Genomic DNA, 14,554 nt, shown 5'->3' with positions numbered 1-14,554 from the left:
CATGGGCGTCAAAGAGTTGTACTAGCACAGATGAAGCTGACTTTTATAGATAGAAAAAAAAAAAAAAAAAAAAAAAATGTTCCTTGACTTGAATGGAGGTGGAATATTGGGGAAGTGTTGTTTTTTGGCTTTCGCCATGAAAATGCTTTCACAGTTGGGTTCACCTCAATCTTCATCTTCTACCAGCTTACGTGAATTGAATTTGTGATAGGGTGTTTTGACTTCTTTTTTTTTTGTAGTTAAACCATATGTTCCTTCAAGCTCATCCTATCTACCAAGCACGCCCCTGTACTCTACTCTAGAGTTTAGACTACCGTCTTTTAACAAATTTAACATCAATAATTCTTTCAACGATAATTCATAGTTCTCATTTGCAAAAAGGCTCAAGATATATATGTTTTCAGCTTCTCTTCCATTGCTGTTGGCCAATTACACAAAATTAATCAACCAGTAGCAAAACAATTCATGCTTGATTGATTCATGGAAAACAGGCAAACCTTGGGAAGTAACTCAAAGGATCAAAAGCCTTCTTTGTCTTCTCTTATTATGATGAAGCAAACAAGCAGTCAATCCAAGATAACATATTGCAAAATGATCCTTGAAGAAAAGGGTTGGGTTATTTTCAACTGTTTGTCTAGACCCATAGAAAATCACATTTGCATTTTTCAATTTTTTTTTAACTAATAAGACTAAAAAAAGTGAAACTATATGCAAAAAAAAAAAAAAAAGGGACATGACATGACATGCTGTCTTGACCAAAAACCAAATCTCATCTGACTGAGTACACAAAGTAAAATAGTAAGTTGAATGGCTATGTAGTTTATCAATGGAATGGAATTTTATTTAATTCTTCCTTTTGTCTTGAAGAGAAAAGACGGGTGATCCTCCGAGGAGGCTAGAATGAGAATGAGTGTCATGTTGAGTGCTGTTGGCTTCTGCAGCTGTTGAGTCGCTGGTATGTCCAGGACCAGGACCGATTAAGCTTTTGTATATGTTTAGAGCCTGAGCCATGATGCTGGCAGGGTTCGAAGCATTCATAGGAAGCAACAATGTCGTCCCCTGTATACAACCACAACCACAAACAAAATAAAATAAAGGTAAAAGTAGTAGTAGCAAATAGCAAATTGCAAGCAATGCATGGTGAATGCAAAAACCCACTCACCTCCTTTGCCACGTTTCCAAAAGCATTGATGTATTGTTCTGCAACTCGCAAGCTTGCTGCCTGCAAACACCCAACCACCTTTCAGCTTCAGACAGTCTAAACTGAATTTTTACAAATTCCAAAAATAAACATCATCCCAATCCCATTCCCATCCCTATCTATATAGACGAGTCATAAATCATACATCTTAAACCAATAAGCCCAAAAGACTTAAACCACACAATTACAGAACAGAGGAGCTTACCTCAACTCCTCCACTTTCTTTAAGGGCTTGAGAAACCAAAGCAATGCCTTTGTTTGTTGCTTGTGCTTTAGCCAAAATAGCCTCTGCTTCCCCTGAATTTTTAACAAAAAATAATACCAACCTTAAAAGATCTCCATTTATCACCAGTCTTACAAATACAATGCAACAGAACCCAACCCATTAACATGGTAACTTTTGTATACTTCACATGATGACAAGTAAACCAGTACCCCACCATAAAGGCATAAACCCTTCTCCATACAGATTAAGCCCAACCGTATCTATCTGCTCAATACATCTAAACTTATGCTGCTTAGTTTACATGTCCCCAACTTACCCTGAGCTTCCAACATCATCGAGCTCTTCTTTCCATCAGCAATGTTAATGTGTGCTTGTCTTTCTCCTGAAAAATACAAAATTACAGACGTCACTTACAATATAATATATGTATGTGTATGTACACACACACACACAAGAATCTGGGTTTTATTAAATCTAAGATACAAACATATCATACCTTCAGACTCAAGAATCTGGGCTCTCTTTTTACGCTCTGCTTCCGCCTGCATCTCCATAGCTGCTTTTACACCAGGTGGAGGAGATATATCCCCTATTGACAAAACACATTAGTGAAGAAAATTTGGAGATAACAAAGTTTTTCCCTAAATTACCAACTTAAATTAAGTTCAACTAAAATAATATAGGTTACTTATTTCATATCGAAGACATTGCAAACCCCAATCTCTTGCAGCTTCATTAATAGCTATCTGCAAAAAAAATACATTGTTACAGATATTAGTTCTATTCAAATTAATTTTCATACTACCAACTGTTTTTTATCATATTGATAAAGAGAGGAAGAAATTATTATTAAAATGAAATTTGATTATGTATGTACGTAAGTGTTTTAAACCATTATTCATCTTACAAAATTAAAGTGTACCAAGAAGTTTCCGAATTGTGAGAATATCTTTGCAAAGCTTAATCAATTCCACAACATAAATATGCATCCAAATGAAGGAATTATATATATATATATATATATATATATATATATATATATATATATATATATATATATATATATTGTTGCATGAAACCCTAATGGGTTTCATAATACAGTCATCTTTTAACCTAACCATGGCCTTCCACATAAATATGTTTCACCTGTCCTAGTCTCCTAGATACCACATATAATTACAATATGCAGAACACTTTTAAAGGATCATGTGTTCTGACAGTAAGTTTTCTTAAAGGTCCTACTTCCTATACAATTCTGCTTCTACGCACAGAGATATATTTCACAAAAATGAGCCTGGCACAGTACACTAAAATCATTCTAGTTAAAAAAAACGGCATATAATAAAAACACAAATGGAATGAGAAACCCACCACTATCTTTACATTCAGTGTGTCTCTTTCTTCAAATGTTTTATCAAGAGTGATCTTGCCAAGCTCACTACGCATGGTTGTCTGTGCAAGCTGAATGACAGCATATAGTGGATTCTCCACTCCATATGATGCCAACTTAGGGTCAACGATCTGTACTCAGGATATTCAAATACCCAGCAGAAATAATAATCATTAAATCAGTCAACTGGAAATTTGAAATCTTAAATCACCAATACTGCATCTGCATCACCACACCTTAACATAGAGCACCCCATCAATCAAGATGCTAACATTGTCCTTGGTAATGGCAGATTGATCTGGGACAGGAATTGCTTCTTCTTTGAGAGAATGCACATACGCAATTTTGTCGACAAAAGGAATCAACAAGTGAATCCCAGGTTCCAAGGTCTTAGCGTACTTTCCAAACCTTTCAATCACGAAAGCCTTCTTCTCAGGTACTATCCGGATGCCCCAATTAACAGGTGGCGGAGTATCATAACTAAAAGTTCAATCAATCATAATATGTCATTGAGCAACCAAATTTAAACTCATATATCCGAAAATCGTGATCATGACATGAAATTACGCGTGCCAAATTGTTTTTGTTAGCTTCACACGGAATCCACTAGCACCAGCATAGTGTGTGGCTCAAAATTAGCAAATGATTAGTATATATGTTTGTATGGATATTTATGTAAGGTGGGTTGATATTACCTGTTGATGGGATCGCGAGAGGAGCGGAAATGACGGACGTTGGAGGGGGAGGATGACAGCGGCCGAAGAGGTGACGAGTGATTAGAGGAAGTGATAGATGATTGGTTGAGAATGGAAGATGATGAAGTTGAGATTGCTCTAAACGGCGATTGTTGAGCCTTGTTGAGTGATCTGAGTGCGTGAATCGCGGTATGGGATCTCAAGAACCGATTCATGGCTATCAAATTGGTAATGGTAAGGAAAGGAAATAGGAACAGGAAGAATGGGGGTATTGAGAAAAAGCCCTAGTTAAACCCAAGAGGCAAGACGTCGCTCTTTGTGTCTTGCTCCCCAAGACTAGTCTACGCTTCGAGTAAACCGGCCCATACAAAAGCGTAAGTCAGTCCCGTCCCACTCCCGCGGTCCCGCCCCATTTAAACCCAAAAATTCACCACCACAGTTGCCACCGCCATGTGCGGTGAATGATGTAGGGTCAGTGTGGTTTGACTGGTTTCTCCGCTGGTATATGATATTGGGGTGTGGTAAACCCAAATATTCATCATTAAGACCAATCGGGCGGTGCCGCACTTCAAGTAAATGTACCGCACATTACGGTATATTAATACTGCGATGTGCGATAAACACCACACCAACCTCGTAATAGAGTGAGTTTGGAGCGGATCGGTCTTGATCTAAACCTATTAAATAATTTTAAAATGTTGATCCAAACTCGACCTGTGACTCATAAGGTTTTGAATAATTAATTCAATACCTTCACTTCACTGGATCAACGGATTTTCAACATGTTTACCCGACTCATTTACAATATTAGGATTAGACTATAATTATGCATTACAAGAAATATAACATGAATCGCTATTTATTCCAAAATAAACTTCAATTATAGTTTAATAAATAATGTTTTCAAAACAAAACAAATGTCTACCATTGCAAACATGCATGAGAAAATCAGGACATCAAAATACATCTTCAAAAAATCAAAATGCATCTTCAAAAAACCCAAAGTCCAACTGATTCACTCTGAGGAAAAAAAGTAAGTGCATATAAGTATATATTAAATTATTTCAAGTAAAATTTTAAGTGACTTGTAGAGTTAAATATTTTCTTTTGTTTCCTTGAGGGTAATCAATCTTGTATAGTCATCAACGCTTCCACAATTTCACATGTTTATTTGTATTTGGAGTCAAATGGAATTCGGCGATTAGGAACTGAGAAGTGGAAGTGGAACGATCGAACTCCTCGAGTCATGCACAAAACATGTAAACATGGATGATAAATTTATAATTTATAAATAATAAATTTACATTTTAAAACTTTAGGTGGTGTAGGTTATAAACGAATCGGATCGATAGTGAACCATACCAAGCCCTTTTATAATTAACGGGTATGTGTTTTTAATGGGTAAACGAATCATAAAATATGATCTAAACCCGTTAACAAGGATTCCAAAAATATAAAGAAATCTCAAAACCGAGTTATAACGACGAAGTTATGACTAATCGAAGATCCGTGACAAATCCGAAAAAACATTATGAGTGTAAAAATAAAGTTTTTAAATAAAATAATTTTTAGCCTTAACTATCTAAATGAAAGTCGTAGAATACATTAACCTGACAAAGTCTGTAAAAAAAAAAAGAACGCCTAAATCTGACTTCGTATGAAGAAGTTATGATTTTCTAAGTTTCGGAATAGCAGTAGACAGCTAAAAACTCGAAATAAAGATCAAGAGATTTTTAGCCGACACAACCAAAACGAGAATTGAAGGTCCCGTCAATAGTAGTACAACGGTAAAAAGACAGATGAAAATGGACTTCGGATGAAGAAGTTATTAATTTTTAACGAATTTTTGTGCCTCATTCTGTTAAAAATAATAATATTAAAAATAATGTCTAAATTAACTAACGAAGTCTAAATGAAAGTCGTAGAGTATAATATTACCTACGCGTGCATATAAAGAACGTAAAAACGAAGTTCGTATGCGAAAGTTATGAATTTCGGAAGTTTTTTACTCAAAAACCGAGAATTAATGGATAACCGGGAATTTTCGCATGAACAGTAACCGCGCTTTCTGATTCGACTGAAGTCGTAGTCCAATGGCTATCTGACACCATTCGCATGAATATGCCACCGAGCTCGGACCCGTGTCATCTTATCATTGGACCGAAGTCTCGGCCACTCCTGATCCAACGAATCTCGCACTCGGTGGCGCCCTGCGAGCCGAGCCACGTGCCTCCCTTCCCTCGCTTCCACCTCGCTTTTTGAATCTTCCCTTTGGATCCGAAACTTCAGCCTATAAAAGGCCTGCAAGATCTCTAGGTTCCAAGACTATTTTTACCCTAAATTTCACACACCTTCATATCTTTCACTCCCACAATCTCACCTACAACCCCCAAAGCCCCGGTATTATATCTAAAACCCTAAACAGGCCTCGAAGCCCTGAGATTCTCGAGAAAAACAACCTTTTCCAGTCGAAACTCTGTCCAAATAAAGCCGGTTTTTCTTCAAATAAAATCCTTTCCAGAAGACGAAACACTGTCCAAATCAACACTTATCAAGTGAATTTATACCCCTATATTTCACAATTTTTATAATGTTTTAAGGGGGGGAAATACAAGTAAAGTACAAAGATTTCTCGTATGAATAACATAAATTTGATTATTTAGTTTATGATTATTATAAACAAACTATTTTACTAGTTCATAATTTATTACAATAATAAGCAACTAAACTATAATAGGTATAGTTTAGAGAATATATTATTTGGTTTCAAGTTTCAAAGCACATAAACATAGTATAATACAAATAGAATAAACATATAAAACAATCATCATAAAACAAATGGAATATCTTACTATGCAACAAACATATAAAACAATCATCAGAAAACAAATGGAATACTTTACTATATATAAAACTATATTTTTATATAGTTTATGAAACTTGTTTATTCGTATAGCTATATAAAGTAACTTCTTACTATTCTACATATTATCAATATAGCTTTTGTGAGACTCACTTCAAGTATTTATTTAAGTATAAAACAAAAGTCCTGAAAATTATAACCAGAGTCTCCTGGAGGGGGAGCGTGACACTTGTTTATAGATCTATACGGGACTGAAAATCTTGCACCTAAGCTGCTTGCAACAGCTAGGCCGACAGGCCTGGGGTGACAACTGTCGTACCATATTACAACGTATGAAGAACATTGTGTTTCAGGCGAGGCTTAGGTCATCAAGTATGGTTATGATAACTCACAATTTGGTATTGAATAATAAGTAAACAAATTCACATATTTTTATAATAATAAAACTATAAAGGGTAAAATCTTGATATTTACCACTTTGTACAAGCAGAAAATACATGATACTATTCAAATACAGAGAAAACATATTTTTTTATAGTTTTATGAGGATTTAAAACTATACTATTTCGGAATACAAATACATATACAACAGAAGATATAGGATTTTCTGGGTGAACATATTTACATTACAGAAAAACAAATGACAGAGTATTTTCATTTTATAATTAAGAACTCACCAACTTAATTGTTGACACTCTTTTCAAAACTACTTGTATTTTTAGGAAATCGTTAAACAGGTATCGAAATGTTTTGAGGAAGACACAATATTATATTATTATGTTTGTAAATTATACTTTTTGGTGTCAAATATATAATCATTTGAACACAAATGTAAAGCTATATTTTATGAATGTAATGAATGTTGTACTTTGATTACTATTGTGCATTGTTGTGATACTACACATGACGTCCTCCACCCCCGAACGTTTCTGCCGTTCAGGTTTGGGGGTGTGACAGATTGGTATCAGAGTATTGTTTATAGTGAACTCAGTATATCAATTCATAAAAAGATATACAAACTATAAACACATTGGGGATGAGAGCTCTGATTACAAGTATACTTTTAAAAATTGTAAGTATTTTATAAAAAGGTATACTAACATGCATACATATAGAAGAAACAATGCTACAATACAAAAGTATTTGAACACTACAGTTAAACTTGGACAGTTATGTAATCATATATGGGATCGATATAGCCTGATCAACTATATTTATTTGAGATATGACCAACATGTGTTTGGGAGTGACAGTAGGGTTGCGACATGTCTAAAACTTACCAACTACATGTACAAAACAAACTCTAGAACAGAACATAAATTTAAAATACTATAGATACAATAGTTTACTATTACATGCTTTAGTGTTTGATACACTTATCATGTCATTATTTCTCATACAAGACAACAAGGTTGCATATAATTTACTCGGATACCTCTACAACCAAGAATATGAGGGCTGGATCATGAATTCATATGAAGAACTACTTGAAGTTCGTTATAGTGATTCTAGTGGTACATACATAGAGCCTCAAATACACAATCCACCTTCAACTGCTCAGAACCCCAACCCACGACAAAACTTCCAAGGCCCGACACCTCTATGGACAATAAACTTAGATAGGTGGAGTAACGAACATGGTCAGAACCATCCTTACTTGGGAGATCGAAGCTTCTACAATTTAGACAAAGGAGGCTCAGCAGACAAAGCCCTTCCAGTATTAGTTCGTCGTGTGGCACATAATGAGGAACAAGGAAGAGCTACCATCGACCGAGTCATGCAGGTTGATACTGCTACAGGAGTCAACAATGTTCACATTCACAACCTAGAAGACAACCACTATGCAACAAGAGATCGTACTAACTAGCGATATCACAAGCCAAAGTCAGAGAACTGAGAGAACAACAAGTAAAACAAGAAAGGCGTATGTATGAGGTAGAACACCAGTTAGCTAAATCCAAGGTTGGATCTAGTGGGAAGTAGATCATACTCTACACGTTCACTACTTACTCTTTTGGTTATAGTTTAAGTCTTCAGATATGTTCTAGTGTTATTTTTCATGTTTTTCAGTACGACCGCGAAAATTTCATTTTCGGTAGGTGTAACACCCAAATTTTTCACATTTAAAAACACACTTTCATTCATAAATTTTATTAAAATATCAATGTATCACATAATCAATTCATAACATCACATCCCAAGATCAAATACGTAAAAGCTCCTCAAGTGTGTACTGATCAAGTCGGCGCCTTCCCGCGATCCTCACTGGTACCTGAAACACATAATTGTTCACAGGGGTCCCCAAAACTCCTAATTGTTCACAGGGGTTTGTTGTATTAAGTCAAATAACCATGGTTCTAACAGAAATTTCTTCTAACATTACCTAATTCATGGCAAAATTAGAACACTAGAATTTGAGGAAACCCTAAAATCCGAATTTAAGCAAAACAGGGGCAAATCAATGATAAAGATTGAATCTTTGATGGGTTTAAAGTAAAAAGATCTTACCTTTTCCTTGGAAAGAAGAAGATTAAGTGGAAATTGAAGAAAAATCGCAGAGGAGGCTTGAAGGCTGCTGTGCACGGCGAGTGTGTGGATTAAATGGGTGAAAACCCTTTTTTTACAGATTATAAACCACCTTTGTAAATTGGCTACTCGCCGAGTAGAAGAGACCTACTTGCCGAGTAGAACTGCAAATACGTGTTTATTGGGTTAATTGGGCAGGTACTCGCCGAGTATGCGTGCCTACTCGGTGAGTAACCCTTACAGATTGAAATTTTTTTAATGTTTTGGAAAAAATTAATGCATTTTCTTATTTTTAACCATCCACCCTACACTCTAGGCATTGCTTGCCCTCAAGCAACTATATTCTTAAAAGAAGACGAATGAAAATGATAAAAATAAAAATAAAGTAAAGGAAAAGAAAATGCAAACTTGAAACTCGAGTTGCCTCTCGAGAAGCGCTTCTTTTTAAGGAGTCATTAGCTGGACTCCTCCCCTTATACGTGGTTGCAATCCCTTCCAGCAACAGCAATTCTTCCATTCCTTCATTCATGGGGACTCCTTCTTCATACTTCTTGAGTCGATGTCCATTGACTTTGAAAGGTGTGCCATCTCTTGACAATAGCTCTATAGCACCATGTGGAAACACCGTCTTCACCAGAAAAGGACCATCCCATCTTGACATGAGTTTCCCCGAGAAAAGCTTTAGCCGTGAATTAAAGAGCAACACTTTTTGGCCTTCATGGAATTCTTTATTTTCTTTAATCCTCTTGTCATGCCACATCTTGGTCTTCTCTTTATAGATCAACGAAATCGAGTATGCATCATTTCTAAGCTCCTCAAGGGCATTCATTTGCATTAACCGGTTGCTCTTGAGTTGCTCCGTGTTGAAGTCACACATCTTTAAGGCCCAAAACACCTTATGCTCTATTTCCACCGGCAAATGACATTGCTTTCCATACACTAATCTATATGGTGTAGTACCAATAGGTGTTTTGAAAGCTGTACGGAAAGCCAAAAGTGCATCATCTAGCTTATCCGACCATTCTTTGCGATTGCTCCCCACCGATTTCTCCAAGATTCGCTTCAAAGCTCGATTTGTCACTTCAGTTTGTCCACTAGTTTGTGGATGGTAGGATGTAGAAAATTTATGGGTTACCCCATATTTCCTTAGCACCTTCTCTAGTTGCTCATTGGAAAAATGCGTGCCTCGGTCACTTATAAGAGATTTCGGGACTCCAAATCGTGAAAATAATTTCTTCAAAAACCGCACCACTACCCGACCATCATTAGTTGGTAACGCTTGTGCCTCCGCCCATTTGGATACATAATCCACCGCCACCAAGATGTATTTTTTGCCTCTAGACATGGGGAATGGTCCCATGAAGTCGATCCCCCACACATAGAATACTTCGCACATTTGGATACTATGTTGTGGAATTTCATTTCGAGTTGAAATGTTTCCCACTATTTGACAAGCATCACACTCTTTTACAAATTGGGTTGCATCTTAAAAATTGTGGGCCAATAAAACCCAATGTCAAAGATCTTATTTGTCGTGTAATTGTGCTCCGTGATGTCCACCTGTGGGCCCGCTATGGCAATGCTCTAATATCTTCCGACTTTCACTCCCGAACACGCATCTTCGTATGATCTCATCCGCGCAGCTTCGGAAAAGATACGGTTCATCCCAAAAGTAATATTTTATCTCAGAAAAGAATTTCTTCTTTTGTTGACTTGTGAGATCTTTTGGGGTGTAATTGCTAGCTAAGTAATTAGTTATATTTGCAAACCATGGTTCTTCTCCGACAGCCACCATAATATACTCATCCGAAAAATCATCGCCAACTCTATCTTCGTGCAATTGCGGGTTTTCAAGTCTTGAAAAATGGTCAGCTGCTACATTCTCCATTCCCTTTTTGTCTCGTATCTCTATGTCAAATTCTTGAAGAAGTAGCAACCATCTTATCAATATTGGCTTGGCATCCTGTTTGGCAAACAAATACTTGATAGCAGAGTGGTCAGTAAAAACGGTTGTTTTTGATAAAACTAAATATGGACGGAACTTATCAAAAGCATACACCACAACTAATGGTTCTTTTTTCCGTGGTGGTGTAATTTTCTTGGGCTGGATTTAGAGTCTTGCTAGCATAATATATGGGTCGAAAGTGCTTATCAACCCTTTGACCAAGGACAACTCCTAATGCAAAATCACTAGCATCACACATAATTTCAAAGGGTAGACTCTAATTGGTGCAACAATGATCGGGGCATTAGTTAATTTTTCCTTTAAAAATTCAAATGCCTCTAAACACTCTTTATTAAAATTAAATGGTGCATCTTTTAATAATAATTGTGTTAAAGGTCTAGTTATTTTGGAAAAATCTTTTATGAAACGCCGGTAAAAACCCGCATGTCCTAGAAAACTTCTAATGCCCTTCACATTAGTTGGTGGGGGTAATTTGGCAATCGTGTCAACTCTTGCCCGATCCACTTCAATTCCCTTTTTGGAAACTTTGTGGCCCAACACTATACCCTCTTTGACCATAAAGTGACATTTCTCCTAGTTGAGGACCAAGTCGGTTTTTTCACACCGAGTAAGCATTAAGTCAAGATTTGTGAGACAATCATGGAAAGAAGATCCAAAAACAGAAAAGTCATCCATAAAGACTTCCATGAATTTTTCCACCATGTCGTGGAATATGGCTGTCATGCACATTTGAAAAGTCGCGGGTGCATTGCATAGCCCAAAGGGCATGCGCCTATAAGCAAAAGTCCCACTTGGGCAAGTAAATGTGGTCTTTTCTTGGTCCATTGGGTCTATGGGTATTTGGAAATAACCCGAGAATCCGTCTAGAAAGCAATAGTAACTACGGTCCGATAACCTTTCTAACATTTGATCAATAAAATGTAAGGGAAAATGGTCTTTATGAGTTGTTTAACTTTCGATAATCGATGCACACTCTCCAACCGGTTACCGTTCGTGTCGGAATTAGCTCGTTCTTCGCGTTGGTTATGACCGTCATTCCTCCTTTCTTGGGCACCACTTGGACCGGACTCACCCACGGACTGTCGGAAATGGAATAGATAATTCCCGCATCTAAGAGTTTAACCACTTCCTTCTTGACTACTTCTTGCATATTCGGGTTCAATCTTCTTTGGTGCTGCACAACCGGCTTTGCTCCTTCTTCCAGATTGATCTTGTGAGAGCAATAAGATGGACTTATTCCCTTCATGTCGGTGATGTTCCAAGCTATGGCACGCTTTCATTTCTTAAACACTTGCACGAGCTCTTCCTTTTCAGATTTGGATAGGTCAGAGGCTATAATAATTGGCTTTTGGTTGCCTTCTTCAAGGAAATCATACTCCAAATGTTCAGGTAATGTTTTAAGCTCATATTTGTGGTTCTAACTGCTGGACTTGCCGAGTGCAGGTAGGGTACTCGGTGAGTTGGTGGCTGCATTGACGAATTCTTCCTTTTCAAAGGAGGAACTCGGCGAGTAGATCGGCCCTACTCGGCGAGTAGGGCTCTCAGATTGTCTGATTATTTCTTCAAATTCAGCTTCTTCCAGCAGCCTTTCGATCTCCATTAAGTCATTTTTCGGCATCAAATGCTTCATCAACACTTGTGGACTCCCTGGAATCTTCACCTACGCACTCCTCCAATAGTTCGTCTAGCATGTCGATTGAGAAAGTCGTGTCGTCACTGTTCCTTGAATACTTCATGGTTTGATCAACCCCAAACGTTACAGAATCATCACCTACCCGCAAGGTAAGCTTTGAATCCCGCATATCTACTATAGCACTCGCAGTGTTGAGGAAAAGCCTTCTGAGGATGATCGGGACTTGAGGATCCGCCTCCATATCTAGAATGATAAAGTCAGCGGGAAAGACGAATTTGTCCACCTTGACCAGCAAGTCTTCGCATATGCCCCTTGGGAAAGTGACTGTCTTGTTTGCTAAATGGATTGTCATGCGAATTGGCCTTGGTTCCGGGAGATCCAGTTTCTTAAAGAACGAATATGGCATTAGGTTGACACTTGCTCCCGAATTAGCTAAGGCGTGAATTGTAGCTAAGTTGCCAAATCGTCAAGGTAGTGCTAAGCTCCCCGGGTCACCTTTCTTCTTTGGTAGCTTATTTAGCATAGCAGCTGAACGGTTTTCATTGAGGACCACCTTCTTCACTTATTCCATCTTCCTTCTATTAGTGAGAAGTTCCTTAAGGAACTTGGCATATTTGGGCATTTGGACGACAGCTTCAATGAAGGGTATGTTGATTTGAAGAGTTTTGATATGATCTAGGAACTTCTGGTACTCCTCTTCCTGCTTCTCCTTCTTAGCGCAGGTTGGGTAGGGCATTGGAGGCTAATACAACTTTCCAGGGACCTGTTCTTTCGGATTTGGCATTGTACACGCCGAGTCCATGTTTGGTACTCGACGAGTAGGGATGTCAGATTGAGAGTTTTGATCTTCTGCTTGATTTTCTGCCTCTTCCCTCTGTGATTCTTTAGGTGCTTCTCTCTGAATAGGGGCCAAAGGGGTAATTATTTTCCCACTTCTTGTTATAACTATATTTATGTGCGCGCCTCGTGGTTTATTTTCAGTTTTACTAGGGAGTTCGCCCGGTGATCTTTGGTTTATTTGTTGAGCAAGTTGCCCCAGCTGCGTTTCTTTGTGAATGGATGCTTGCTGGTTTCTAAGGATATTTCTTGTTTCTCGAATGGCAGCATCATGATCACTATGTCTCTTTTCTGAAGCAGCTACAAATTTGGTAAGCATTTCTTCCAAACTTGGTTTTCTTTCTTGTGTCGGCTCCTCCTTTTGGTAAAAACCTATTCCTTTCTGCTTGTACTTCTCCTCCTTAGCCTTCTTGTACTCTTCATACGGGAGCCACTCTTTCTTTGGTTTTCGTCAGTCTTCATCATATTGGTCTCCACTTTAGTAACATACTTGCACCTTTTTGTTGCCATTTTCATCCAAGTCGCACTCTCTAGTAAGATGAGGTCCATTCCAATTTTCACAACCCACCCGAATAGCATGCATTGTTTGATCCATTTTATCCATCCTCCTATATATGGTTTTTAGCATAGCCATGACCGCGGATAAGTCTTCAGTAGTTGCATATGCGGCTTCCCTAGTAACATCGTTTCTTGGGTTATGGTATTCTCTAGAGTGCTTAGAGAATTCTTCAATTAATTCCTTGATCACCGGGGGTGGCTTCTTTGTGAGCGGGCCTTGCGAGTCAAGTAACTGCCTAGTTGTGACATTGACTCCATCATAGAAAATGGAGACTTCTTACTGGCTGTTTAGGTCATGATGTGGGCATTTTCTTAGTAATCTCTTGTACCTCTCCCAAACTTCATATAATGACTCTCCAGCTTGTTGTTCAAAGTTAGCTATTGCTTTCTTCAGTTTGACTATCTTGGAAGGTGGGAAAAATTGATCAATGAATTCTTCTTTCATCTTGGCCCATGTGGTGACTGATCCGGGGGAAAGTGATTTGAGCCAGTCTTTTGCAGCACCTTTGAATGTCACTGGAAGCATGCGAAGTAGCTGAGTCTCGCGAGGCACATTTGGAACATTGAAGTAATCAGCTACATCATTAACTTCATCCAAATGCTTGTAGGCATCTTCGTGGTCTTTTCAATAGAAATGAATTTCCTTGAGCTGGGCGAGT

General features: G+C 37.8%; 1 protein-coding gene and 1 non-coding gene across 2 annotated transcripts; one reads left to right on the top strand and one right to left on the bottom strand.

Moving 5' to 3' along the window:
- Positions 1–751: 751 nt before the first annotated feature.
- Positions 752–3,886, bottom strand: LOC145028690 (SPFH/Band 7/PHB domain-containing membrane-associated protein family). The gene is made up of 9 exons (XM_078977451.1): positions 3,513–3,886; positions 3,054–3,297; positions 2,799–2,948; positions 2,116–2,173; positions 1,924–2,016; positions 1,744–1,809; positions 1,407–1,498; positions 1,163–1,222; positions 752–1,059 (listed from the first exon to the last, which is right to left on the bottom strand). The coding sequence occupies exons 1-9, from the start codon at positions 3,725–3,727 to the stop codon at positions 844–846; spliced, it is 1,194 nt and encodes a 397-aa protein (XP_078833577.1). The 5' UTR covers positions 3,728–3,886; the 3' UTR covers positions 752–843.
- A 10,299-nt stretch (positions 3,887–14,185) lies between these two features.
- Positions 14,186–14,292, top strand: LOC145033130 (small nucleolar RNA R71). Its single transcript, XR_013677369.1, has one exon. It is a non-coding gene; the product is annotated as a small nucleolar RNA R71 (small nucleolar RNA).
- The last annotated feature ends 262 nt before the right edge of the window (positions 14,293–14,554 follow it).

This window comes from Lactuca saligna, chromosome 2, assembly GCF_052625555.1.
Source record: "Lactuca saligna cultivar CGN05327 chromosome 2, ASM5262555v1, whole genome shotgun sequence".
Lineage (NCBI taxonomy): Eukaryota > Viridiplantae > Streptophyta > Magnoliopsida > Asterales > Asteraceae > Lactuca > Lactuca saligna.
The sequence above is the reverse complement of the archived record's forward strand: the minus strand, read 5'-3'. Positions and strand labels throughout refer to the sequence as shown.